This window comes from Cnephaeus nilssonii (genome assembly GCF_951640355.1).
Source record: "Cnephaeus nilssonii genome assembly, chromosome: 9".
Taxonomy (NCBI): Eukaryota; Metazoa; Chordata; class Mammalia; order Chiroptera; family Vespertilionidae; genus Cnephaeus; species Cnephaeus nilssonii.
In genome coordinates this window covers 53,564,019-53,590,412 of record NC_137080.1, presented here as the reverse complement: position 1 = coordinate 53,590,412, position 26,394 = coordinate 53,564,019, and the positions used below count along the sequence as shown (strand labels likewise).

At 39.4% G+C, this 26,394-nt stretch overlaps 1 protein-coding gene across 3 annotated transcripts in view; it reads left to right on the top strand.

Annotated features, from left to right (window-relative positions):
* Positions 1–26,394, top strand: part of SLC35A1 (solute carrier family 35 member A1) — a 31,044-nt gene continuing 4,650 nt past the window's right edge. The window contains exons 1-5 of one of the 3 annotated variants that reach the window (XM_079779982.1): positions 1–156; positions 4,346–4,523; positions 21,456–21,615; positions 21,796–21,948; positions 24,848–24,914. In XM_079779982.1, coding sequence (XP_079636108.1) covers positions 141–156; positions 4,346–4,523; positions 21,456–21,615; positions 21,796–21,948; positions 24,848–24,914 — 574 coding nt within the window. In that variant the 5' untranslated portion in view covers positions 1–140. Of the gene's footprint in view, positions 157–4,345; positions 4,524–16,502; positions 17,868–21,455; positions 21,616–21,795; positions 21,949–24,847; positions 24,915–26,394 lie in introns of those variants that run through there. The other 2 variants (XM_079779984.1, XM_079779983.1) reach the window with 2 other exon arrangements.

The following is a 26,394-nucleotide window of genomic DNA, read 5'->3' as shown; positions in this document are numbered from 1 at the left end:
GGCCGGGAAGCCGGCGGCCGGCCGCAAGGCACTCTAGGCCGAGCGTTTCGTCTCTATGACGACGGGAGGCGGTCCTGGGTGTTCAGCGTGGCGGGCGCGGAGGAGCGCGCGTCAGTTCCGCGCGGGGCTGTCGGGGAAAGATGGCAGCGGCGAGAGGTGAGCCTGGGGCCGCGGGGATGGGGGAGGACGCGGGGGGCGGCAGAGGAGCGCCCGCGCTCGGCGGCACCCTCGGCGCCGCGGGGCTCCGGGGCTGGGCGGGGCTCCGGGCATCAGCAGCGCGTGGGGAGCTGCCCCCGGGAGCCGCGCCGCCGCTGGTCCGGGCAGCCAGCCTCCCACTGCGGCTGCCTCCGTGCGGGGTCGTTCCTCCGCGTCGGCCCCGACGAGCTGGTGGTGGGTGGGAACCAAAGTCAGGCCGGGGCTGCGCGGACCCGGGGTGGGCCGGGCACTGTCCCTGCGGGACCCGCGTCTCGCGGCGGGAGCGGACCCGGCCCAGCCCGCACGCCCGCGGTCACAGGTGCGCCTCCTGCCCTGCGGCGCTCGGAGGCGTGCGGGCAGCTCCGGTGCGGGGCCCGAGCGCGGCTGGTCCTGGAGCGGCGGTGAGAGGGTCCCTGGGGCTCTAGGGCGCTGACACCGCGGGGAGCTGGAGAGCCGCGTCCCAAGGACCGTGCTGTGTGTGCCTGGAGGGACTCGGATGTTTTGGGCGGAAGGTGAGGAGATCCACCCCCTTCTCCGCAGGAATGGCTCCCCAGGGTGCTGTTTAATTAAGGACTAATTGCCGTTTCCTGAGGGTGAGGGGGATGAACCCGCGGCTTTTTTGTTCTGCTGAGTAGGGAGGGTAAGTTAGGGCCGGAGCTGAATTTCTGGGCGGTCGGGCAGTGGCCAGGAGGGGTTGGGTGACACCGATTCTTCCTTCACCCTTCCCCACAGAGCACTTGGCTTCATCCCTGAGTAAGTGTTGAACAAATACTTAAAGACTGCCTTTTGCATGGGTGCCAAATTAGTTTCCTGGCTGGGGAGTCCGCATTTATCGTTTAAGCCCTGCCCAGGATGACTGCCTGTAGTTGCATATGCTTCTTTCATGCAAGTTCCCATTTCAAATAAGTCCAACCTTAAGAGCCTTAAAAACAAACAAAGCACAGGAAATAAAGGGAGAAAGACAGAATTGTTTTGATAATTAACAGGATGGGAACAGCAAGAGTAATGAGTGAAACTTAAAGGAATCCAAGTCATTATCTGAAACAGCTGTAACATTTTATTGGTTTAGGGCGCTATTGCCAGTACATATTTGTGTGCCTTGGCCATGTTATAGATCTCATATGCAATCTAGGAACATATAATCCTAACAGAAAAGCAGTTGCTATAGCTTCCGGATATTCCCAAAGATTTATCTGGAACTTCCTGAACTTCCAAGTTCTCAGGCATTAAAAATAATCCCCACTCTAAAATATAGTAAAATATAACAAAACAAAACAAAACAAAAAAACTTCAAACCGTAAATTTATTTTGGGGAACATTAGTCTACACAGAAACAAATAATGTGAGGGAGCGCATGGGAACTTTGTGAGAAATGGAAACCAGTGCAGCTGTGCTGATGTGCCAGTTGCCAACTCCGTGGTTACAGGCCTTGGGCACCATGTGAGTACGTAGCAGGATTTACAGCGAGTACATGGCATGAACTTTTGATTTTTACCTTGGAAAATTTGAAATTGCTAATAATTGAAATTCCATACTGGAGAATTTGTGAATGGAGTGAAGAACTATTTTGATCCATTGTTAAACTGAAATGAGAGAAAATAATGCTTAAAAGCATTAAGTAGTTATTTAAAGTTTATGTTTTTAAGTATTCCATACCAAGCCCTATATGTTTTATAAATGTCTGAATTTACTTGTTTGCTCTTCCATTTAGAGCAGTGTTATTTTCAAGAATATCATATATATTCCTAAATAAATATGCAAATAGGTATACTTTCATAGTTGATGGCAATGATACCTATAGGTCTCATTATACTTGTAGGCTATAAATATTTGGTTTAGTGTTCAAGCATTCAATATGTTGCTTTTGGGATAGTTTTCAGCTTGGCAGTCCCAACCTCTGTTATTTATGAAAGTGTTGATAATCTATTCTAGGACATGGGTTGGCAATTTTTTTTCTGTAAAGGACTGGATGTCATTACTAGTCAACTCTGCCATTCCAGGGCAAAAATGTGGGAAAAGCTCTAGCCGGTTTGGCTCAGTGGATAGAGTGTCAGCCTTCGGACTAAAGGGTCCCGGGTTCTACTCTGGTCAAGGGCACATGCCCCGGTTTCAGGCTTGATTCCCAGTAGGAGGTGTGCAGGAGGGAGCCGATCAATGATTCTCTCTCATCATTGATGTCACTATCTCTCCCCCTCTCCCTTTCTGGAAAAAAAAAAAAAGTGGGAACAAATGAGCATGGCTGTGTTCCAATAGTGCGTCATTTATGGATTCTGAATTTGAATTTTATATAACTTTTGTGTCACAAAAGATTATTTAAAAATTTTTTTCCAACTATTGAAAAATATAAAGCTGTTCAGAACTTGCAGGCTGTATAACAATGAGAGATGAGATGTAGTTTGCTCACCCCTAGTCTAGAAGATGGGAAGTGCTTTCTCCTTTATTGAGTAACTAAAGGTTATTGCTCTTTATTTTTGAAGTTAAATACTTTTCCCTTGTATAGGAAAGTTTTAAAACAAAGGAAGTATTGTAGTGATCTTCACTTCCTTTCACATAAACTTTCTTTTTGGCTCAGATCTTTTGGAAGAAAGTTTAGACAGATATAAGCTCTTTTTCTTTTATTCTACCACATTACTTTTTAGTTAATAACTGATAAAATTTTAAAAATTGTCTATAATTTACAAATAATTCTTTAATTACCCCCAGGGCAATATTTATATTGAAGAACCTATAACCTTGAAAGTTTCTGCCTCACATATGTAACTCCTGTTTTATTTCCCTTATGAAAGCCATCTTTGAATTGTGGGTAGGCTCCCAAAGCAGTGAACAAAAGCATCCTTAGTGCATATTGTGGTTACAGTAGCAGCCCAGGGTGGCCCCTGTCCAGAGGGGTGACTGATTCTTCATCCGGCTGCCAAAGTATGGCCCACTGGCCAAATCCAGCCTGTCACTTGGTTTTGTACGGCCCATGGTTTTTACAATTGCAACAGTTGCAATTGATTTGATGGAGCAGTAATTCTGAAGACCAGTGAAGCAAAATGTTACCCCTCGAAATAATTCTGTTCTCAATAGCAGACATATATTATAAAGCATTGTACTCAGTTGTTATATTTTGAATTTGTCAAAAAATTTGTTTTCTCTTATGTTACATGCTATTCTTGATTTTGCCTTGTAGGCTGAGAAGCCTAAAATATTTACTATTTGCACCTTACAAAAAAATTTTTGCTGACCCTTGTGTAACCTGAGCCTGAAGCTTTGAAAGGTTAAGGATGAGAGGTGGGAGGTTTGTAAAGGAAGTAGAAATGGTTTGAGCCTTGGGTGATGGCAGTATCAGAGCAGGGCTGGGAGTAAGGAAGGATGAGGGAGACCTGGTACCCCAGTGCCTGGGCTTATTGAGGTGGTTGGACCCACCCTGGTGCCCGAGTGATGGCTGCTGCGCACATACATTTGCAAGCAGTTCTTAAAATTGAGTGTTTGTATGTTGTACATATCCGGCATTCCCAGTTTTATAGGCCTTCATTCTTAATACTCTTCTCTTGAGTTACGAAGTATTTTTCTGTGCATAATGCTATGAAATAAGAGGCTACATGATTTGTTTTTTTATATTATATGATAAAGTTTTATATTAAGCTCCACTTTTACCACTCAGTCCTTTTTTTCTCTCTGCTGTCTTTAAATTTGGCATATAAATTGCTATGATTGTTTTCATAAGTTTGAGTTATAAAGATATATAAAACTAGAGGCCTGATGCATGAAATTCATGCAAGGGGCTTGGTCCCCACTGCCGCCGCGGTGGCTGCCTCGGCCCTCGCAGCCACTGTGGCTTTGTCTGGTCTAATTAGCATATTACCTTTTTATTTTATAGATTATTATAGGTAGGTAATTTATGATATCGCAATGCAATTGAGGCATTCCCAGGAACAAAATCAGTGATGAACCAGTTGGTATTCAAACTCAGCTGTGTTTTGTGAATGTATGTATGTATGTTTATGTTCATGTAATTGGAAAATATTGCTTTAAAGTAAATTTTTAAATATGGGTTTAAAAAGTTATTTTGTGCTTGAAGTTAGAAGGCATTTTGAGGTACAATGTTAACTTTTATATACATTAATATTGTTTACTAAATAATATCTTTGTTGTACATATTTTCCAGAAAATGTCAGTTTATTATTCAAGTTATACTGCTTGACAGTGATGACCCTGGTGGCTGCAACGTATACCATAGCTTTAAGATACACAAGGACATCAGACAAAGAACTCTACTTTTCAACCACAGCTGTGTGTATCACAGAAGTTATAAAGTTATTGCTAAGTGTGGGAATTTTAGCTAAGTGAGTATAATTACTTTTTAACGAATTATTTTTTCACTTAAGGTATTTTCATTATTAGAAAAAAATCAAGCTACATTTTTATATGTTTGACTAGAGACACGGTACACGAAATTCATGCATGGGGGGGTATGTGTCCCTCAGCCCAGCCTGCACCCTCTCCAATCTGGGACCCCTTGAGGGATGTCCAATTGCCCGTTTAGGGGATTGGGCCTAAATGGACAGTCGGACATCCCTCTCAAAATCCAGGACTACTGGCTCCCAACCGCTCGCCTGCCTGCCTTCCTGATTGCCCCTAACCGCTTCTGCCTGCCAGCCTGATCACCCCCTAACCACTCCCCTACCAGCCTGATTGATGCCTAACTGCTACCCTGCCAGCCTGATTGCCCCCAACTGACCTCCCCTCCTGGCCTGATCGCCCCCACTGCCCTCCCCCGCTGGCCTGGTCACCCCCAGCTGCCCTCCACTGCAGGTCTGGTCCCCCACAACTACCCTCCCCTGCAGGCCTTGTCCCTTCCAACTGCTCAACCCTGCAGGCCTGGTTGCCCCTAACTGCCCTCCCCTGCAGACCTGGTTGCCTCTAACTGCCCTCCCCTGCTGGCCTGGTTGTCCCCAACTGCCCTCCCCTGCCGGCCATCTTGTGGTGGCCATCTTGTGTCCACCTGGGGGCAGCCATCTTTGACCACATGTGGGCGGCCATCTTGTGTGTTGGAGTGATGGTCAATTTGCATATTACCTCTTTATTAGATAGGATTGCTGTAGAGCAGTATTGCTAAACTTGGGGTGATTTTGCTCCCCAGGAAATATTTTTGGTTGTCCCAACTTGGGTGACGCTACTGGCATGTGGTGGGTACACAAAGGATGCTTCTAAACATCCTGTAATGCACAGGACAGCCATACACACCAACAAAGACTTACCCAGTCTTAAATATGAGTAGTGCCAAGGAGTTGGGAGAACCTTGAGCCAAAGCCAGCTTGCTGCTTTGTTTTGTTGCAGCAGAGACGGTATGATTCACAAAGCCTAAACTATCTGCTATTTGGCCTTTACCAGAAAAAGTTTGCTGACCTGTTTTAGAGGATTATAATGATGATCGTAGTTAACATCTCTTGAGTGTTTTCTGTGTTAAGTGCTAGGCACTGTGCGTTGTGCTTTTCATTATGTCATTTAGCCTTTATATTGTAGATAAATGCTACAATTACCCCCATTTTACTTGTACAGCGTTTGTATTACACTGTTAATATGTGGCAGCACTGGGCTTTGAATCAAATAACATCATATGAGAATCATTTTAGCTAAGGGTGCCGTGTAAAAGAGGGTTAAGAATAGGGGCTTTTGCCGAAACCGGTTTGGCTCAGTGGATAGAGCGTCGGTCTGCGGACTGAAGGGTCCCAGGTTCGATTCCGGTCAAGGGCATGTACATTGGTTGTGGGCACATCCCCGGTAGGGGGTGTGCAGGAGGCAGCTGATCGATGTTTCTCTCTCATCGATGTTTCTAGCTCTCTATCCCTCTCCCTTCCTCTCTGTAAAAAAAAAAGAAAAAAAAAAAGAAAAAAAGAATAGGGGCTTTGGAGTGAGACACCTAATTTTCATGCTAGTCTCGTTGGGATTATGATTTTACATGCATTTCTTACCTCTCTAAGCTTTAGTTTCTTCCTTATTTAATGGGAGAACAAAATACAGGGTTGTGAGAATGAAATAACATTTTGTAGGAAATTACTTAGGGAAAGATTTATGATATGTGAGCCCATCTGGGTCATGTGAGCAGGTGAGACTTCCTACAGGTTTCGTGATATGAGTGGGGAACCAATGCAGAATAGCATGTGTCAGAGTTTAGGTAGAAAAAATTACACTTAAATTTCATTTAACAAATGATTATTAAGCGATTTCTATGTGACAGTTTTATAACGGGTGCTGAATGTACAGGTGTGAATGAAATAGATATGGTTCCTGCTTGCTTGGAACTTAGGTTTAGTATAAGAGGGAAAATCAGTAAACACATATGATTACAAATAATCATGTGGGGGAAAATACTGTAAACATGGCTTGGGGAGGGAGAAAACAGGAAAATAACTCAGGCCAGAAGGTGGAAAGTTTTAATGTATTTGAGTTTAAAATATATCTTACAGGCAGCCTAACTTGTTAGGTTGCAAGTAAGGTAAAATCTCAGACCTTCCACTTTCTTACTTAAAAAGGTTTATATTTATTGATATTTGGCTTTCATTAAAAGATTCTTCATTTTGGATAATGTCAGCTAAATGAGAGGCTTCATTGTACCTTTAAAAGTAAGTGTTTCAGCCCTAGCCAGTTTGGCTCAGTGGGTAGAATGTCGGCCTGTGGACTGATGAGTCTCGGGTTTGATTCCAGTCAAGGGCACATGCCTGGGTTGCGGGCTCAATCCCCCGTGGAGGTGTGCAGGAGGCAGCTGATCAATGATTCTCTCTCATCATTGATGTTTCTCTCTCCTTCTCCCTTCCTCTCTGAAATAATTAAAAAAGTGTTTCAGCCCTAGTGGGTTTGGCTCAGTGGATAGAGTGTTGGCCTGGAGACTGAAGGGTCCCAGGTTCAATTCTGGTCAAGGGAATATGCCTGGGTTGCTGGCTTGATCCCCAGTAGGGGGCATGCAGGAGACAGCCTATCATTCATTCTCTCTTATCGTTGATGTTTCTCTCTCTCTCTCCCTCCCCCTTCCTCTCTGAAAATCAATAAAAATATGTATTTTTTTTAAAAAGTGTTCCAAAGGCAAAAGTCTCTATGTTTAAAACTTCAGGACATTTTCCATATAACAACCTAAGAATGAATAAATGAATAAAATCTTAAGGTTTAACTTCTTTTAAGACAAATATAGGGTTGTTGGAAGAAGAGGGATAGGGGAACACATTTCTTCTCTTTATTTCCTAATTTCCTTAGGGACTCAAGATTGAAATAGGACTGTTAAGCATGAAATGAGCCATTTTATTTATTTATTTTTAAAATATATTTTATTATTTTTTACAGAGAGGAAGGGAGAGGGATAGAGAGTTAGAAACATCGATGAGAGAGAAACATTGATCAGCTGCCTCCTGCACGCCCCCTACTGGGGATGTGCCCACAACCAAGGTACATGCCCTTGACCGGAATTGAACCTGGGCCTTTCAGTCTGCAGGCCAATGCTCTATCCACTGAGCCAAACCGGTCAGGGTGAAATGAGCCATTTTTAACTGTAAGATCAAATCGTGGTTCAGTTGTTTTGTGACCTTCAGAATTTTAAAACCAGTGTGCAAACAAAGCAGTGAGGCTTTGGTGTAACTTAGCACTTAGGCTCGTCTTCTGCCAGCCCACCTGCACAGACTGTGTTCTATTTTGAAATGCTGTGGTGTGTAGTATTCATTTTTCAGCTCTTCAGTGTTATGGGTATGGTCAGTTATAGTTTGTTTTGTGGAAACTTTTTTTGAAATTATATAAAAACTAGAGGCCCAGTGCACGGATTTGTGCACCAGTGGGGTCCCTTGGCCTGGCCTACGGGGATTGGGCTGAAACTGGCTCTCTGACATCCCCCAAGAGGTCCCGATTGCAAGAGGGCAGTTCTCGGGTGATGCACCCCAGATTCGGGCTCCCTCCTCTCTGCTTCTGGGAGCGTCACTGGAGAACCACCACCGCCAAGTGACCACAGCTTGGCAGATCCTGTGTTAAGCATCTGCCCCCTGGTGGTCAGTGCGCATCATAGCTACTGGCCAATCTTCGGCTTCTGTTTATATAAACTAGAGGCCTGGTGCATGAAATTCATGCGAGGTGGGGGGGCAGTCCCCTCAGTCCAGCCTGCACTCTCTCCAGGACATCCCTCTCACAATCTGGGATCGCTGGCTCCTAACTGCCTGATCACCCCTAACCGCCTCTGCCTGTCAGCCTGGCCACCCCACGCAGCTTGCTGTTCAGTTGTTTGGTCGTCCCTCACCAACCCCCCCCTGCCAGCCTGGTCACCCCACGCAGCTTGCTGTTCAGTTGTTTGGTCGTCCCTCACCCCCCCCCCCCCCTGCAGGCCTGGTCGCCCCACGCAGCCTGCTATGCAGTCGTTTGGTCGTCCCTCACTAACCCCCTTGCTGGCCTGGTCGCCTCACACAGCCTGCTTGTTCAGTCATTTGGTCGTCCCTCACTAACCCCCATGCTGGCCTGGTTGTAGGCAGCCATCTTGTGAGGGTGTGAGGGTTAATTTGCATATTACCTCTTTATTATGTAGGATGTCACAGACTGGTAGCTTCAAAATGAAATGGAAGAACATTGTGATTGCTTTTTCAGTAATATGTGATGATTGATTTAATGAAACTAAAGCATAGCCACCAGTTTGGGAAAGATACCCAGTAAAAATGTTGAAAGTTGATTGTAGATCTTAAAAGGAGAGTTGGCTTATATAATAATTCACCTGGAGCAGTTTGAAATAGGGAAAAGATGAATAAAATACATGGCCAGACTGGGCCACTAAGTGAATTTAACAGGTAAGAGTTGCAACAAATTAAAGAGCTTAGAACTTTATATGTGTCTTTTCTATTTCTTGGTGTGACATTTGCAACAAAGTAAAAGATTTTCCAAATGTTCTCCATGCTGTCATTTCTTGTCCACACATTAAAATTCGTAATTAAAAAGTAAGTTTTAAAGGCAAGTAGGATATTATGTAGTTTTAAAAAAACACATGTTGGCTATCAGTGCTTTATTTGCTGTGATGGAGAAACTTCTAAATACCAGAAAATATTTGTTACTTGCAAAATTTTTGAGTTGATTTGTTATACATAAAGCTAACCAAAATTGATTTCATATTTTTGAATTTATATCTGTTTGAAAATTCTTTACCACAGTGTTAAACTAATTCTTTCTATAAAGCTAATTCTTTCTATGAGACTAGACTTTTTTTAAAAATCTTTGTTTTCATAGTAGGAGCAATACTTTTATCATCTTTGAGAAAGGATAACCATTTCAGGATATTGGAGAATGTGAAAGAATTGTATGAGAAATAACAAAAGGTTTAGAACTTGAAAAACCTCTTCAGAGAAGAAAATACAGGAAAAAGTTTTTTTGATGATTAAAATAATAAATTTCCCCCATGTTCCAAGAAAAATAAAGTTAATGTAAAAATTAGATAAATTATTACTGAATTTTTACTTCAAATTTTTAGAGAATGAAAGAAAAAGTGAAATAAACTGGAACTACTATTTAAATGGAAAAAACTATTGAAGGAAATAAATTATTTTTCCCTTCTTCCCACTTTAACCTATGGTAAGGTATAACTTTATCGAGTTGATTCGCATATCATTGCAGAACTTTATTTGAACTGTGCAAAGCTTAACCTCATTATAGACCAGCCTGTTTGGCTGCTTATTTAGTTGGTCTCTCTAGTAATGCTCTTTTCTCAGTAATATTTTCAGTCTTGGCTAATGGTTAAAGGAAGTGCACACCATTTTGTACTGTGTGGAGATGGCAGAGACTTAATAAATTTCTTGAATTTCATAGTGTCTTGCTTATAATTAAGGTTCATTTACAGAGAAACATATCACTGCCATATCCAAATAATAGGTGTTTCACTCCCTCCAAACATTTTAAGCATCTAGTCATGCTATGTCTGTTTCAATATATTATTAAAAAGATGTAATGGGATAATTAGTTTCATTCATTTATTAAGCCCCAGTTATGTGCTCGGCACTGTTCCAGATGTAAGAAGTATAGTTCTGTCCTCATGGAACTTATAATCTAGTGGAGAATCAGATACTTAAGCAAATAATAAATTGGTGTTGTTAAGGAGAAGTAGAAGATGCTGTAACTATAATAGAGGGCTTCCATTTGGATTGGAGGGCTTTCTCTCTGAGGATATTATATTTAAACTAAGACCTGAAGATGGAGTAGATTGGAAGATAGACAAGAAAAGAGCAGAGAGACGTCAAAGAGAACAGTGTTAAGTCCCTCATTTTAAAGAATAACGAATTAGTGTGTCTGGAGAATTGTGAGAGGAGAGTAAAGGAGGAGAGAACAGAAGGATATCAAGAGCAACCCTATGGCCCTGTGAAGGATTTTGTATTTTATTTGACCTTGTTTTATGTGTGTTTCTGTTTAAAGACACCTTATTTAATATATATTATTGATTCATTAGCATTGAACTCACAGCCAGCAACACTAGAACTCATACCTGGGCAAAAGTTACCTAATGTGTAATTTCTCTCTAAGCCATATAACAGCCTTCTTGCAATAAGGAGCACTACACTTTGTAGCACTACTCTCGGGGGCCATTTTTAAACTGTAAAATCACCAAACAAATGAACAAAAAATTAAAATTAAAAAGCACAAAAATGTAAAAAAAATTTGGCACTGAATAGACTGTGCTTGTTTACAGTATGATCTGAAATAAGAAGTCAGAGTATTGCCTTTATTTTACCTCGGCTGGAAATGTGAACATCAGGCCACTCAACGTTTTTGCAGCTCTACATTTCCACCGGTCACTGTGAAAGTGCTGTGAGGATTGATTCTGGTATTACAAATACATTTTAGCAAACTGGCAGATTCACATACACAGAATCCATGACTAATTAGAATCAACTGCAATAGATGAGGGTAAGGCAGGTGTCAAGAATCATATCTTTGTATAGAAGAGTAGGTAAATAGAGATTTTGTGTTTTCTTTTTTGAGACAGGAAGAAAAGCAGCTTTGAGGGAAGGGGATATCGACAATTAATTTGGGGTAGGTATAATGTAAAATTTTAATGCCTCTGAGATATCCTAGTGGGCATAGAAAAATAGGCACAGAATAGGCACACACAACAGAGGTCTGGGTTGGAAAAATAAATATGGGAGTCCTTACCACATGAAAGTATTTAATCTTGGGATTAGAAGATTGTTAAAAGAGCGATCTCGTAAAAGTATCATTTTCAATGTCCTTTGACCCCATATACGTTAAAGAGTATTGTTTTCTGTACAGTATAACCAGAAACTACAGAACTAATAGAGGACACACAATAATAGTCGCAGTTTAGACAAATGAAAGTCAGCTTAAGTAACAGTCAGATATGAAGCAGTGTCCAATAATTTTGTGAGTTAAATTAAGCAGGCTAGGGTAAGGATAACTTCACTCAAGGGCCCAGATTGGGCAAATTAGAATGTTGAGGCCACATGAATTTATGCAGAGGCAGTTGTAGCTCCAGGGATCCTGGCGAGCCTTTGGAGGCCTGAGGTCGGTCTAGTTACTCATCTCTAGTGAGAACTTCGAGCCTAGAAAGGGACTAATTAATGTAATCTTTGGCTAATGAATGTTACCTAGCCAAATGTAACATCAAGGTTCCAGACCCTGTGAAAGGTCAGTCTCTGTCAGGCTTGGAGGTGGCCCCGAGTTTCTATACCTACAGAATCCTATTTGGACAGAACTCACAATTGCAATCTAGGTCAAATAGCTGAGACCTATTCTCTTTGGTTCTTTCTCTTTCCCCTTACCTGGGGTAGGAGTAGCAGAACTGCATCCCTGAGGCATGAGTACCCTAACATTCACTTTATCAGACTGTAAGACCTTTGTAAGCTGCATGTTATCGCTGGCTTGCCAAAACACTGCATGATGATAGCTTAATTTTAATTGCAAATCTTTCCTCTGCCCTACTTATAATATTTTAAAAAGAACTAGCTAAAAAATTGTAAACAAAATTGACTTGAAAATCTTTTCCCTGATGTGTTTAGGATTTTTAGCTTCTTAGAAAGAGATATAGACTTGCTTCAGTGAGGAGTGCCTGATATATATTGGGGAACAGAGCTCACGGACTTCATTTATATTTCTTCAGAAAAAAGTAAAAACACCTTTTTCAGGCAGAGAAATGCATACCTTGGTGAGATCTCCAAGAAAACTGGGCAATAAATTATGAGGAAAATTCTTAAAATGTATCATTGCTATAATATATAACATAAGTTAAAATTGCCTTAGAAAAACCAGAGAATAATATTCTTTTGGGGGGAGGGCTATTGTGAAAAAGGAGGTTTTGAAAACCTAATGAGCAGATATCTTCTTTTTTTTTTTAGAAAGCAAGTAACTACTCTCTAGGATACCAACTGTTAATCACTGTCAAAACGTATTATATAAAGTGCCAAACATCCTCTTTTAAGATTGTAGCAACTAAGTTTGCTGCCTTCAGACGTTCAGGACTGTTGCTATTGAGAATGGCAGGCTGCCAGAGTGATGGTGTTAAGAAAATGTTCTTTCCTGTCTCCCCTTAAAAACAGGTGAGGGAACCCTAACCGGTTTGGCTCAGTGGATAGAGCGTCGGCCTGCGGACTGAAGGGTCCCAGGTTCGATTCCGGTCATGGGCATGTACCTTGGTTGCGGGCATATCCCCAGTGGGGAGTGTGCAGGAGGCAGCTGATCGATGTTTCTCTCTCATCGATGTTTCTAACTCTCTATCCCTCTCCCTTCCTCTCTGTAAAAAATCAATAAAAAAACAAAACAAAACAAAAAAAAAACAGGTGAGGGAAACATCCATGTAAATACAGCTAATTTTCATTTCATTCTCGTATCTCTATTTTAGCTGTATCTATTATTTCATCTTCTGTGATGAGAAACTAGGCTGAGGGAAGTTATAATTTGCCAAAAATACCTAGAAAGTGACTGCAGTGATAGGAATAGAAGACAAGTTCCCTGATCGCTAATGAAATGACTAAGCAGGTTTTTTATTAACTAAGAAAGATAAACACTTAGCACTGTAAATATCTCAATGATTTTCAGTAATTTTATTTTTTCTCTTACTTTAAGTTTTTATTCCCAGATATTAACATGCATGTTTTATATTCTTTCAATGTATGTATTTGTATGTGTGTGTATAATTTTTTCTGAACTGTTTTATACAAGTTGCCATTTGTCCCTAAATTCTTTAGGGCATAGTTCCTAAAAACAGGTCATCTCTCTCTCTCTCTCTCTCTCTCTCTCTCTCTCTCTATATATATATATATATATATATATATATATATATATAAATATATATATATATCCTACCTAATAGACAAATATGCAAATTGACCACAACTCCGACACACCCACAAGCCACACCCACCATCCAATCAGAGTGAATATGCCAATTAACCCAACCAAGATGGCTACAGCCACAAAGAGCAAGGTTTCCTAGGTAACAGAGGAAGCCAAGCTTTCCGCCTGCCCTTGCCAGGCCTAAGCCTCCACTCAAGCTACAAAGTTTCAATTATAGAAGGTAAACAAATTCAAACGGAAATGGCGGCAGAATGGAGCTTGGGAGAGCAGGCCAGGGTTGCCCCTGGCAACAGGGGAAGCAAAGCTTTCCACACACTCTGGCCGGGCCCAGGCCTCCGCTTAAGGCTACAAAGTTTCAATTATAACCCCAACAGAAATGGCTGCCGGCCTCGGAGGGAGCCCCAGGTTTGGCTCCGCTCCAGGCTACAAAGTTTCAATTGTAGAAGGAAAATAAATTCCAGATATCAGGGCCTCTGCTTGGGTTGCCAGGGGCTGTGGCTGGTCTGCAAACCACTACAGGCCCCTCGCTCAGGCCGCCCCACACCCCAAGGGAACCCCACCCTGATCAGGGATACCCTTCAGGGCAAACCAGCTGGCTCCCACCCCTGTACCAGGCCTCTATCCTATCTAATAAAAGAGTAATATGCAGATTGATCATCACTGCAACACACAATATAGCTACCCCCATGTGGTCAAAGATCCTGCCCCCATGTGGACACAAGATGGCCACCACAAGATGGCCAGCAGGAGAGGGCAGTTGGGAGGCACCCTGTCTGCAAGGGAGGGCAGTTGAGAGGAACCAGGCCTGCAAGGGAGGGCAGTTGAGAGGGACCAGGCCTGCAAGGGAGGGCAGTTGGAGGTGATCAACCCTGCAGGAGAGGGCAGTTAGGGGTGACCAGGCTGGCAGAGGAGGGAAGTTGGGGGCAAACAGGCTGGCAGCAGAGTGGTTAGGGGGTGATCAGGCTGGCAGGCAGAAGCGGTTAGGGGCAATCAGGAAGGCAGGCAGGCAAGCAGTTGGGAGCCAGCAGTCCTGGATTGTGAGAGGGATGTCCGACTGCCCGTTTAGGTGGGGGGCCTAAACGGGCAGTCAGACATCCCTCGAGGGGTCCCATATTGGATAGGGTACAGGCTGGGCTGAGGGACAACCCCCCCTCCGTGCACGAATTTTGTGCACCGGGCCTCTAGTATATATATAAAAGGCTAATATGCTAAGTGTCCGTCCAGGTAATGATGTCACGTAGCAATGCCTGGCTTCCTCTCCCTAGCGACGACTAGCCTCCTTACAGTTTCTTCAGCCCAGGAACACGACTTGCTTTATAGCCGGGTGCAACGATTTCACACTTTAACCAAATGTCTGTGAAGCATTTTCCCGTGCCTCATCTCATTTGATACTCACAGAAGTCCTGGAGTAGGTAGATAGGAGACTCAGTGGAATCCTATTTTCTTTACATTAGCCGGAAAATGAAGATTTAGAAAGTTTAGAAATTTGACCTGACTGAAAGAAGTAAGAAATGGTGGACCTTGAAAATGACTTCAGGTTTTCTCACTGTGCAGAATATAGTCAAACACTGCTGCAGTTAAATATTTTACCCTTTGTTCTCCCTGCATGATCTACAATAATAATCTGCTTTGTGCTGATATTTACTGCTGTGTTGCTGCTAACAATTACCTGAAAGAGAAGTTGGGGTGCTTCACTGGACTGGGAAAAAGTTTAGCTACCTCAGAAAGCAGGTCTAATTAAGCAAGTTTATTCTATGTATATAAAAGGCTAAGTTGACTCACATGTGTACGATACATATAAAACTCTCACTGGCTCCAATTGCACATGTGTGTTTTCATCTGTCATTGTTGATTGTGAACTTGGTTGACACTTCTATTATAGAGAACGGGCTAATAGTGATATTAAAATATTTCTTCTGCCCTAACCGGTTTGGCTCAGTGGATAGAGCATCGGCCTGTGGACTGAAAGGTCCCAGGTTCGATTCCAGTCAAGGGCATATACCATGGTTGCAGGCACATCCCCAGTAAGAGGTGTGCAGGAGGCGGCTGATCAATGTTTCTCTCTCATCGATGTTTCTACCTCTCTATCCCTCTCCCTTCCTCTCTGTAAAAAATCAATAAATTAAAAAAAAATATTTCTTTTAATTAATTTCCTTTCAGTGTACATGAATCCATGCACCAGGCCACTAGTTCTTACCTAATCACACAATATCAACTTCAATACAATACTATTTAATTCACAGACCTTAGATAACTTTACCAATTGCCCACTAATGTCCTTTAATAGTAAATTAGTCAGTTTACATCTAGTTGCCATATCTGTAGCTTCCTTTAATCTAGAACAGTTTCTCCATCTTTTTTTTCATGCCAAGGTGGTCAAGACTTATCTTGGATTTTCCCTGCCCCAACTCTGAAATCATACATTTCTCCAAGAAGCCTTGAAGCTTTGTTCTTTTTTTTTTTTTTTTCCCCCAGAATGGCATTTAAAAACAAGAATCTAGATACTAGGTGTGCTTATTGCTACTGGGTATCATTGCTTCTAGGCCCTTTCAGCAGACAGAGCTAGGAAATATATGTATGTGCACGTATGCACATCTATCTGTGTATAAATATATATGTCTGTGTAACGGTGTGAGTTACATATTGTTTGATACCTATAATTCTGATCCAACACTGCAGAGTTGATTTTAACCTTCCCCTTTTTCATATTTGTTCCCTTCAGTGGTTATGAGTCTAGCTCCCATTATTCTCAAGGTATTTATTTGCTCAATTCTAGAATACATAAGGTAGATTTAGAATTTCTAACATACAATGTGAAAAACCTACTAACTTAAGTTCAGTTTTTGTATATAGTTCTTTTTGCCTTTAGTTTTAGAGTACATATTAAAAAGACTGTTTGGAATACTTAGGTTATTATTCTTTTTCTGCTTCAGTGTAATTTTGTAATTTAAAAAACTGAACAGTTTTTTTAGTTTCTGTTAGTAATTAATTTTGGGTTTTCCCATGCTTGTTGATTTTACTTATAATTTGCAGTAAATTTTGGAATGGAAAATATGCTTATTTCAATGAGAAGTTAAGTTAGAACTGCAAGAAAATAAGGGAGTATGGGGAAGAATGAGTGGACAGTTACTTTGATAAATAAGATTTAAGGTATATGTGGTCTAATTGGTGAGTTTTAGTTATATGCGTGTGTGTCTATAGATACACAATATACACTGTGCTCCATTTTATTTACCTTAGAGATTATTGTTTCATGTCAGTACATAGAAATCTGTCTCATTCTTTTTGAGAGCTGCATGGTTTTCCATTATATGGATAGTGCACATGTATGATTACCTCAAATCACTTTTAAATTGAGAAGGGAACTATTAAATCCAGTTTTGGTGAGGGGTCAAATTAATAGTTTGGTGTTGTAAAAGCTCTTATGTGAATAATTTTTAAAATCTTTGAATTAAAAGTTACCAATTTCTAAAAGTTGTAATCTCATTCAAACATAAAACAGTATAACATTTAAAATATTTTGGTTCTTCATAAAACTAATTACTATTACAATTCACAGGAAAATTACTGGTTACTTGTATGCTTTATTAAACCCTGTCATAGCTATTAAAACTGACAGTTTTGATTTAGTCTTTTGTGCTATGAAAAGAAGGAAATGAAAACACTTTCACATTGCCATAACAAAGTCAACTTTTATTGTTTGCTATTCACCACAGTTTATAAAGACTAAATAAATCTAGTAGGATGTATAAATGTACATATACTTTGGGTGTGTTTAGTAATAAAGCACATGTATCTTAAAACTTTGAGCTACTATCCATATAAGGCTGTAGAAAATTCTTCTATTATTTCAGGTATTACCTAGAATAATTACTGTAGCTATCAAATACTTATGTTCTAGATTATCCAGCCCTATTCTATTTCTCCTGCTGAGTTTACATTTTGACTGCCTCTTTGTACCCAGGCTATAAGGGGTGTAGGGACATGAGATAGTAAAAGTATTGTACCTCATATGAGTATTTTTGTCCTCAGATGACCTCATTATTGGTTTTTATACCTGGCCCCCTGTCTTTTATGTGAGTTAGTTATACTTAACCTTGAAGATGATAGGAAATTTGTAAGCAAGATTTAAATTGCTTAAGCTCATGAGTAACTTCTGCTGTGTTCCATTTTGCACAGTGCCTTGGTAACCTAGCCAAGGATTTTATGCCTCCTAGTAGTTCTCATCAGATCAGGAGCTGGAAGAATGAGGCCTACTTTTGACCAAACATAGGTCAGAAAGAATTGATTTCAGCGTTTGATAGGAAATTTAGGGGGGGAAGGAGGCCTTGGAATCTCTCTGCAATCAACATGGAGCTTCAAAATTTCTTCAGGTAACAAAAGGCTGCACATAGATTTTGTTTTAGTGATAAAAAATAACTGTTCAAATTGGAAATACATTTATGAAAACTAGTATATGCTTTTTGACTCTTCATGCTCTTTCTATTATCTAGCATTGTCATTTATATAATTAAATTTAATAAATTTGTTTTTAACAAAAGGTACTCATTAAGTTACTTGGGAAAATATCAGGACATGAAAATGGAAGGAAAAAATGGCCATTGGTTTTTATTTATTACTTTTTATAGTATATTCAAGGCTGTAGTATATTTAGAATTGATCATTTATGTTTGTCTACTTAATAGTAAAAGGATTGATGATTACTAGTGTTTTCTGGAAGATATATTGCTGTTACTTTTTTAAAACTGTAGTGAGTAAATCTAAATATAAGCTTTCAGAACTGTATTATTAATACATATGTTAAATTAAGCAGGATTTAATCAAATTAATACTGAAATCATTATCATCTTCTTTAAAACTTACTGTGTACTGATTCCCACATATTCTTCTTTTTTATACCTATTTTTCTATTATTCCCGAGCTTGTGTTTTCTTTTTACAAGTTCTTTTAGCATCCTGACTCTTTTTGTAACTTTTTTTCAAAATACCTTATTTATAATTATATAATATTGCTGAAATTCTGAGGTACTACAGTGAAACTTGAGCATTCCAGTAGTTAGCATTTTGGTATAGCTTGGCTTCTCAAACATCCACATTAGCAAAGGAACCAGAAAAAGATGTTAAGACCTTACTGTCAGTGAATAAGTAGTAGCTCCTAAGCATTGAACAAAAGAGGGTGTAGTCAGCCAAAACCGGTTTGGCTCAGTGGATAGAGCGTCGGCCTGCGGACTGAAAGGTCCCAGGTTCGATTCAGGTCAAGGTCATGTACCTTGGTTGCGGGCACATCCCCAGTAGGGGGTGTTCAGGAAGCAGCTGATCGATGTTTCTAACACTCTATCCCTCTCCCTTCCTCTCTGTAAAAAATCAATAAAATATATTTTAAAAAAAAAAGAGGGTATAGTCAGAAGAGCAAAAGATCTGAAGGTTAATCCAACACACTGTTCTCTATTGGTTTGTCACATGTCAGGAAAGGAGTACTCAGACTGGCTGGTGGTCTCATAGGGCCATGTTTTTGTGAAAACGGGGAGTGTGGAAGAAGAGATGAGGAAAGTGACAGGGAGAAAAGGGGCTACAACAGCCTTGATTATTGGTGCAGGATGGTTATTAGAAATAGCAATAAGATCCTTAAGTAGCCCATATTCCGACAGGCAAACGGGTACCAGTGATAAAAAGATCAACTGTATTCTCTCATTAGCCAAAAATTAACTTGATGCTGTTGAAGGCTTAGAGCAGTGGTCGGCAAACCCATTAGTCAACAGAGCCAAATATCAACAGTACAACGATTGAAATTTCTTTTGAGAGCCAAATTTTTAAAACTTAAACTTCTTCTAATGCCACTTCTTCAAAATAGACTCGCCCAGGCCGTGGTATTTTGTGGAAGAGCCACATTTAAGGGGCCAAAGAGCGCATGTGGCTCGCGAGCCGCAGTTTGACGACCATGGGCTTAGAGTATCTGTAATGGGTGAAGGTAATGATATTGCCCATAGCAGGAGATTAGGGAAAGGAAAAATAGTGACTATACTAAAGTTTGGGTGGGAGATCAATGGACATGGAAGGAGGTAGAATGTGGGAAATGGGTTCAGATGGGGACCTCTCAGTAGCTCCTTGGGGAAGCACTCTGAACATATATCAACATATGTCAGTATTTTAGAAAGTCACTGAAAGTACAGTGAAAGCAGTATCCTATACTTCACAAAATCTGTAAGATTTATATCTCTACTATTATATAATTGCTTACTAGTGAGAATTACAACATTAAGGAAAATGTTCAATTACATTTTCTAATACATCACCTTGTTAATACATTGCAGACCAGTAGTTTTATTGCTAGCTTTACCCAGTGGCCAGATAAGTATCTACTGAATGAGTACAAAAAACGTTTTACTTAAATGTTAAAGGCACACTTTAAAATTAAATAACCATTGCATTTTGAAGTTATTTATTACATGTTCTTACAAGCTAATATCTTTTTAAAGTATACTTTGTAAAACACTGTGTAATATGAAGCGAGAATTCTCATGATCCATCCACAATGTGTTAAGATGGTTGGACCTCTGATTATTTTATCTTTTTTCTCTTTAATTTTTTTCTTAAATTTTATAATTGAGGGAACACATTCTTTGGAAAATTGTTTATATTCTGTTTTAAGATGTTGAGATAGTATCTAGGACACCTTAGATTTGCACTAAAAGTAATTTAAAAAAATAATGTGAAATGTTTAAAGGGCCCATCTTCAGATCCTTGGAAACTCCTACTATGTAAAATTTCTGAGTGATCTTTCTGGTATTTTCTGCCTCCTCTGGATAGTTTGCAATCTCCCACCAAGCTATGTGTGTTACTTCTCAGCATATAGATTTACCATTGGAGCAAGGCGAATTTGGCAACAGAGGAAGATCTGTAACTCAGCATATCTTTTGTTTCCATGGCCTAGGCCAAATTTCCTGACTTAAGCATTGTCTTGGGGGCCGGAGTGTTGTTGACTACCTATACCTATACACTGGATAGGTATAGGTAGTCAATTTAACATTATGGACTTTTTTGGTCCCCCTTAGAACATTGGTGATTATTTTTGTAGGAGAAAAACCAATTAATGATTGTCGATACTAATATGTTAACTGTATCAAACTTTGAGTTGAAACAGGACAACAAAGTATTATGGTCCTCCTAAGCATATTGTGAACTGCAGTTAGGCCCTTTTGATAAAGTACTTTTTCTGGTGTAATGCTTATTATGATTTACAATGGGAGAAATAAGCCAGATTATCTTGTTCCTCCTGAGGAAAAATAAGAATAGTTAAGAGCATGGATAATCAATACGCAGTCAAGTAGTAAACTTTATATTCATTATAGTTTTTGTTGGTATTAGTAAGTTACAGATTTCCTGCAAAATTATAGACAGGAACTTGAGTTTTGTGAGAATATGCTTAAAGATTTATTGTCCACTATACTTCATAAGCACTGAGCTAAGTTGCAAATGATATTGACCTGAATCCATCAATTCCTATCCCAAATAACTTCCATAGCTACCAAAGCCTTTTTCTTTTAAAATTTAAATTTATTGTAATTAAAAAAAACTTTAAAAATGGATATGCAACCTGATTAAGAAATAATCAGGGTGAACTTGATGTAATGGCAGTTAAAGTGTCAGGGATTAAATTAAATTCTGGTTTCCTGCTGTCTTATTTATTTAATATACTCAAAAACTGGAACTTTCATCAGAGGCCAACAATGGTAAACCTGAGTGTTTTCATAATTTCCCAAAGAGAACTTATATTTGCTTTACTTTTATGCAATTGTTGGCATTTTTAAAAATCTAAAATTAGTTGAAAATTATAAAAACAATAAATTTGCTAAATTACATCAATGGACTTAATATAGCTATTCTCTGTATGAAGAATTCTTATCAGAAGGATGCTCTTTAATCATCCTCAACTTCTTCTCCTTTCCTCTTTTGTTTTAAAAGAGAAACTGGTAGTCTGGGTAGATTCAAGACTTCGTTAAGAGAAAATGTCTTGGGGAGCCCCAAAGAACTGATGAAGTTAAGTGTGCCATCATTAGTGTATGCTGTTCAGAACAACATGGCTTTCCTAGCTCTTAGCAACCTGGATGCAGCAGTGTACCAGGTAAGTGGAATAAATGATAATGGAGAGCAGAATCTTAAAAAATGTTTTTATGGTGAAATTATTTTTATTAACCCTTTATCACATTGTCAAATGTTTTTCTCGATAATTCTATTAATGATATCAGAAATAGTGGTGTCAGAGATTAATGTTAAGTTCATTAATTCATTATTTTGTTTCTAGGTGACCTACCAATTGAAGATTCCTTGTACTGCTTTATGTACTGTTTTAATGTTAAACCGGGCACTCAGCAAAGTACAGTGGATTTCAGTTTTTATGCTATGTGGTGGAGTTATACTTGTACAGTGGAAACCAGCCCAAGCTACAAAAGTCATGGTAAGAAACAAAATGCTTACCATAACTAAAATAGGAAACTTCGTCTTGTCTACTTCAGTCACATTGATGAATGCAGCACAATTATATTTCTTTGATTGAAAATATTTGTTCTATAGATAGGCTTTTAAAATCCCGTTAGTATATGACTAAGGATAATGTAATTTAGGGGAATATGCATAAATGTTTGAGATGGAAGGGTCTTTAAACTTAATGTTATTATGGATGACAAAATTGAAGTCCAAAGAGGTGAAGTAACCTGTGATTAAAATTGTGACTTCTACAAAAGTATGTATGTTCAGAACTTTTAAACTTCGTTCAGACATTTTCTCAGAAACACTGGGCAAAGATTTTGTCCATCTAGTTTTCATCTCTCCGTACCCCCAACTTCACAGTTTTTTATCCCTTTTTTAATCCTTACCTGAGGATATGTATATTGATTTTACAGAGAGAGGTAGGGCTGGGGGGAGAGAAACATTAATCGATTGCCTCTCATGTGCGCTGGACTGGGGATCAAACCCCCAACCTAGGTATGTGCCCTGACCGGGAATAGAACCCGAAACCTTTTTGGTGTATGAGACCACACTTCAACCAATTAAGCCACCCAGCTGGAACAGTTTTTTATCCTCTGTACATACTCCCACTGTCAGTCATAGAGATTAAAGAGTAGTATTTTTACTGATAATTGATTTGATAACTAAAATAGGGCAAAACATGTACTTTACTTACAACTTTTAGTTTGCTAAGAGTTAAATGTTAAGGTACATACCTGACTTTTTAAAAATGCTATATGCTTTAATCAGTTTTCTTTTTAAAAAATATATATATATTTTATTGATTTTTTACAGAGAGGAAGGGAGAGGGATAGTTAGAAACATCGATGAGAGAGAAACATCGATCAGCTGCCTCCTGCACACCCCCTACTGGAGATGTGCCCGCAACCAAGGTACATGCCCTTGACCGGAATCGAGCCTGGGACCCTTCAGTCCGCAGGCCGACGCTCTATCCACTGAGCCAAACCGGCTTCGGCTAATCAGTTATTTTCTTAAAGAGCAGTAGGGAGTGGAACTCTTGAATGACTTTCTGAAAGTCATTAGTTTCTTTCTGCAACTGAAGACTTCAAGTTTTTTTTTGTTTTTTAAAATACATTTTATTGATTTTTTACAGAGAGGAAGGGAGAGGGATAGAGAGTTGGAAACATTGATGAGAGAGAAACATCGATCAGCTGCCTCCTGCACACCTCCTACTGGGGATGTGCCTGCAACCAAGGTACATGCCCTTGACTGGAATAGGACCTGGGACCCTTCAGTCCGCAGGCTGACACTCTATCCACTGAGCCAAACTGGTCAGGGCCAGACTCTTCAATTTTTAGTAAATGAAAGTTCTTTTAGGAATATAGGGCAGCTGGGGATGTAAGGAGAGCTTGTGAAAACAGGAAGTCAGTTCCCTTTTTGGTAGTTACTTTCTAGTCTGGTGGAGATCCCCCCCGAAAATGAGTTTTAGATTAATATGTATTGTCTTCACAAGTTTAAACATGCTCATATTCTTGGTGACATTCCAAAACACTGATCAACCATGCACTGCATATTTAACTTAGTTGTAGACTTTCAGAGAAATAATTTGTTGGGAAGTAAGGCCAATATGTAATTAAAAGTTAAATGTGAACTTTAATACCTCACACCATTAGAAAAGATGTTAGGTCCACCTTACATAGGTAATGTATGTGAAAAGTTTAGTAAACTAAAGTGGAGTATAGGGCAGCTTATCCTACTTTTGGATCCCTCTAGAGCAGCAATTTTCAACCAGCGCCACAAGAATTTTTATTAAATATATTTTATTGATTTTTTACAGAGAGGAAGAGAGAGGGATAGAGAGTTAGAAACATCAGTGAGAGAGAAACATCGATCAGCTGCCTCCTGCACACCTCCTACTGGGGATGTGCCCGCAACCAAGGTACATGCCCTTGACCGGAATCGAACCCGGGACCCTTGAGTCCACAGGCCGACGCTCTATCCACTGAGCCAAACCGGTTTCGGCGCCACAAGAATTTTTAAAACATGCAATACCTGACTATTCAGTCAGGGGTACTGACCTCTTTTACCTTAGATTGTGAAATAAAATTAAAAAATTACAACAGCCAACACAACCATAGCTGTCCGGTGTGAATGAATCAAAATATTGACAGATCTGCAAAAGTTACTTTTTTTTGGTGTGATATGGAATTTTAGTAATTAGTTTGTGTGTGCCATGAGAAGAAGGTTGAAAATCGCTGCTCTAGAAAGTTCTTTTATACTTTAAACAGGGTAGAGCTTCCTGTAACTGCTTCATTGTTTTTTGTTCTTGTCAGAATAACTCAAATTCCTACTTATCTCCCATATATCCTCTGAATGTTTGAGGACAATGTCACATCCTTCCTCCCAAGTCTTTTTTCCTCATTGAGACAACCTTATGGTTTCTTTCTAGAATTTGGTTTCTAGAGACTTCCCAATTCCTGCCTCCTGCCCCAATACTTCCCTGTATTTCTCTTCTAGATGTATTCATCTATTATTGTTCCTCATTATGTCCTAAAACTTCACACTATCTCTAGATGTTGACTGAGCAGTGTGAGATGTAACTTGCTAATTAACACCATTGTTGTAAATACTAGAGACGTGTTAAATCAAGATTATATTTGTGTGTGTTTTTTTGGGGGGGGAGTAGCCATTCTATAACTGGTTATAGTTATATGCCTTTATCTCTATTTGTGTTATTTCAAGAATTAGGACTACAGAATAGCTGTGTCTAATATGGCGCATACTTTAAGTAGAACTGTAACACAAATTTTTGTGTTCCATTTATTTGGTCTGTTGGATGAATTCTATTTATTACTCACTAAAAATAACTTAAAACATTATTATTACAGGTGGAACAGAATCCATTTTTAGGGTTTGGTGCTATAGCTATTGCTGTATTGTGCTCAGGATTTGCAGGTAAATCATAAAAGCATTTTATTCTTTTGTCCAATTTAAAAAATATCAAACTTTAATTAGGAATCTAGTTTATCTTGTTTTATTATAACAATTATATTTCCCTTAAAGCTTACCTATAGTTTAGTTATATGTCAGCTATTTTTCCACTAAATGCATGGTAGTGTTTAACTCAGTCTTTACTCATACTTGTAGTATATTTGTCCTTGACCATTCTTAGTCCAGCCCAGTATTTGTTTTTCCCTAGTAACTTCAAGTCTTCCTCTGCTTCAACAGGGAGAAAAGAGGGGTGGGGTGGAGAGTACCAGAAAACTTATTACATAAAGTAACAGCCAAAAACAGAGGGACAAGAATCAAAATCATTAACATCAAATAAAGAAATTTGGAATCGTGTAGAGACAAGCCATTCTGCACTCAATCAAGAAACAGTATATGAATGTGTAATGTAAGAAATAAAGTGTTTTAGAGATAGTTCTCTCTGGTAAAGAGTATATTAGTTATAGCTATATGTCTTTACCTCTATTTGTGTTATTCCAAGAGTTTGGACTCTGCTCTTCCTTTTGACTGGGAAAGTAGGCTGGACATGGAAGTGAAATACTGATTATAAAAAAAGATGTCTGATGAGAGGGGAAAATCTGTATTTGGGAATATACCTAATGATAGCATCATGCTAAATTTTTATTCTTAGTAACGAGCAAATTAGGAACAAAATTGAGTTGCCCCTCAAAATAATATACTATTTGATTTTTTACCATTATTTCAAACTATTACCGTAAATGTTTGTGTCCAACATTCTAGTTAGTTCAACTTCTTAATAAATAGCTGAAGAAATGGTGAGTGGTTTACTTATACTGGAATAACTGAGCACTTACTAGTTAAGTGGTTTTCCCAGGTAGGAAATTCATAGGTGGAAATTATATGTTTTTCCCCATTTTCTGGCTCTTCCCAATACATGTTTGTCAAAATCAATCTTGTTTTTCATTAGAATTTTTAGTGGATTAATACTTCAGTGGTGATTTCTAAATCTCTAATTTACATAGTATTTATAATTTAAATCTTTAATATCTTTGTTAAACATGCTCATTTTAAGAGTAAAACTTACAGCAGTGATTGAGGGTGGATGGGGAGGTATCATGCGCTCTTTTAGAGTACCTGAGAAAAGCTGTGGCCCTCCCAAACACAGAAAAATGCAGAGTGCATTATCTACTTAGGGAGTTCTTGGTCCTTTTGACATTGTGTACGAACGTGGCTTGGGGAGTCTTGCTTTAAAGGTAAATGGCTCCACTCAGCAAGTTCAATTAAAATTTCATTTTGGTTGTGTTACTTACTCTGAAAAAATCCCAACTGGTGATCATTCAGGTTACTTTGCAAAGCTGGGAATATGCATTACTAGGCAGATTTTATAAGGATGTGATTATGATAATTGACTCTAATAGCATAGTTTTCCAGCTGACCAAAGGAAGTCTTTTTATTGGCATTAACA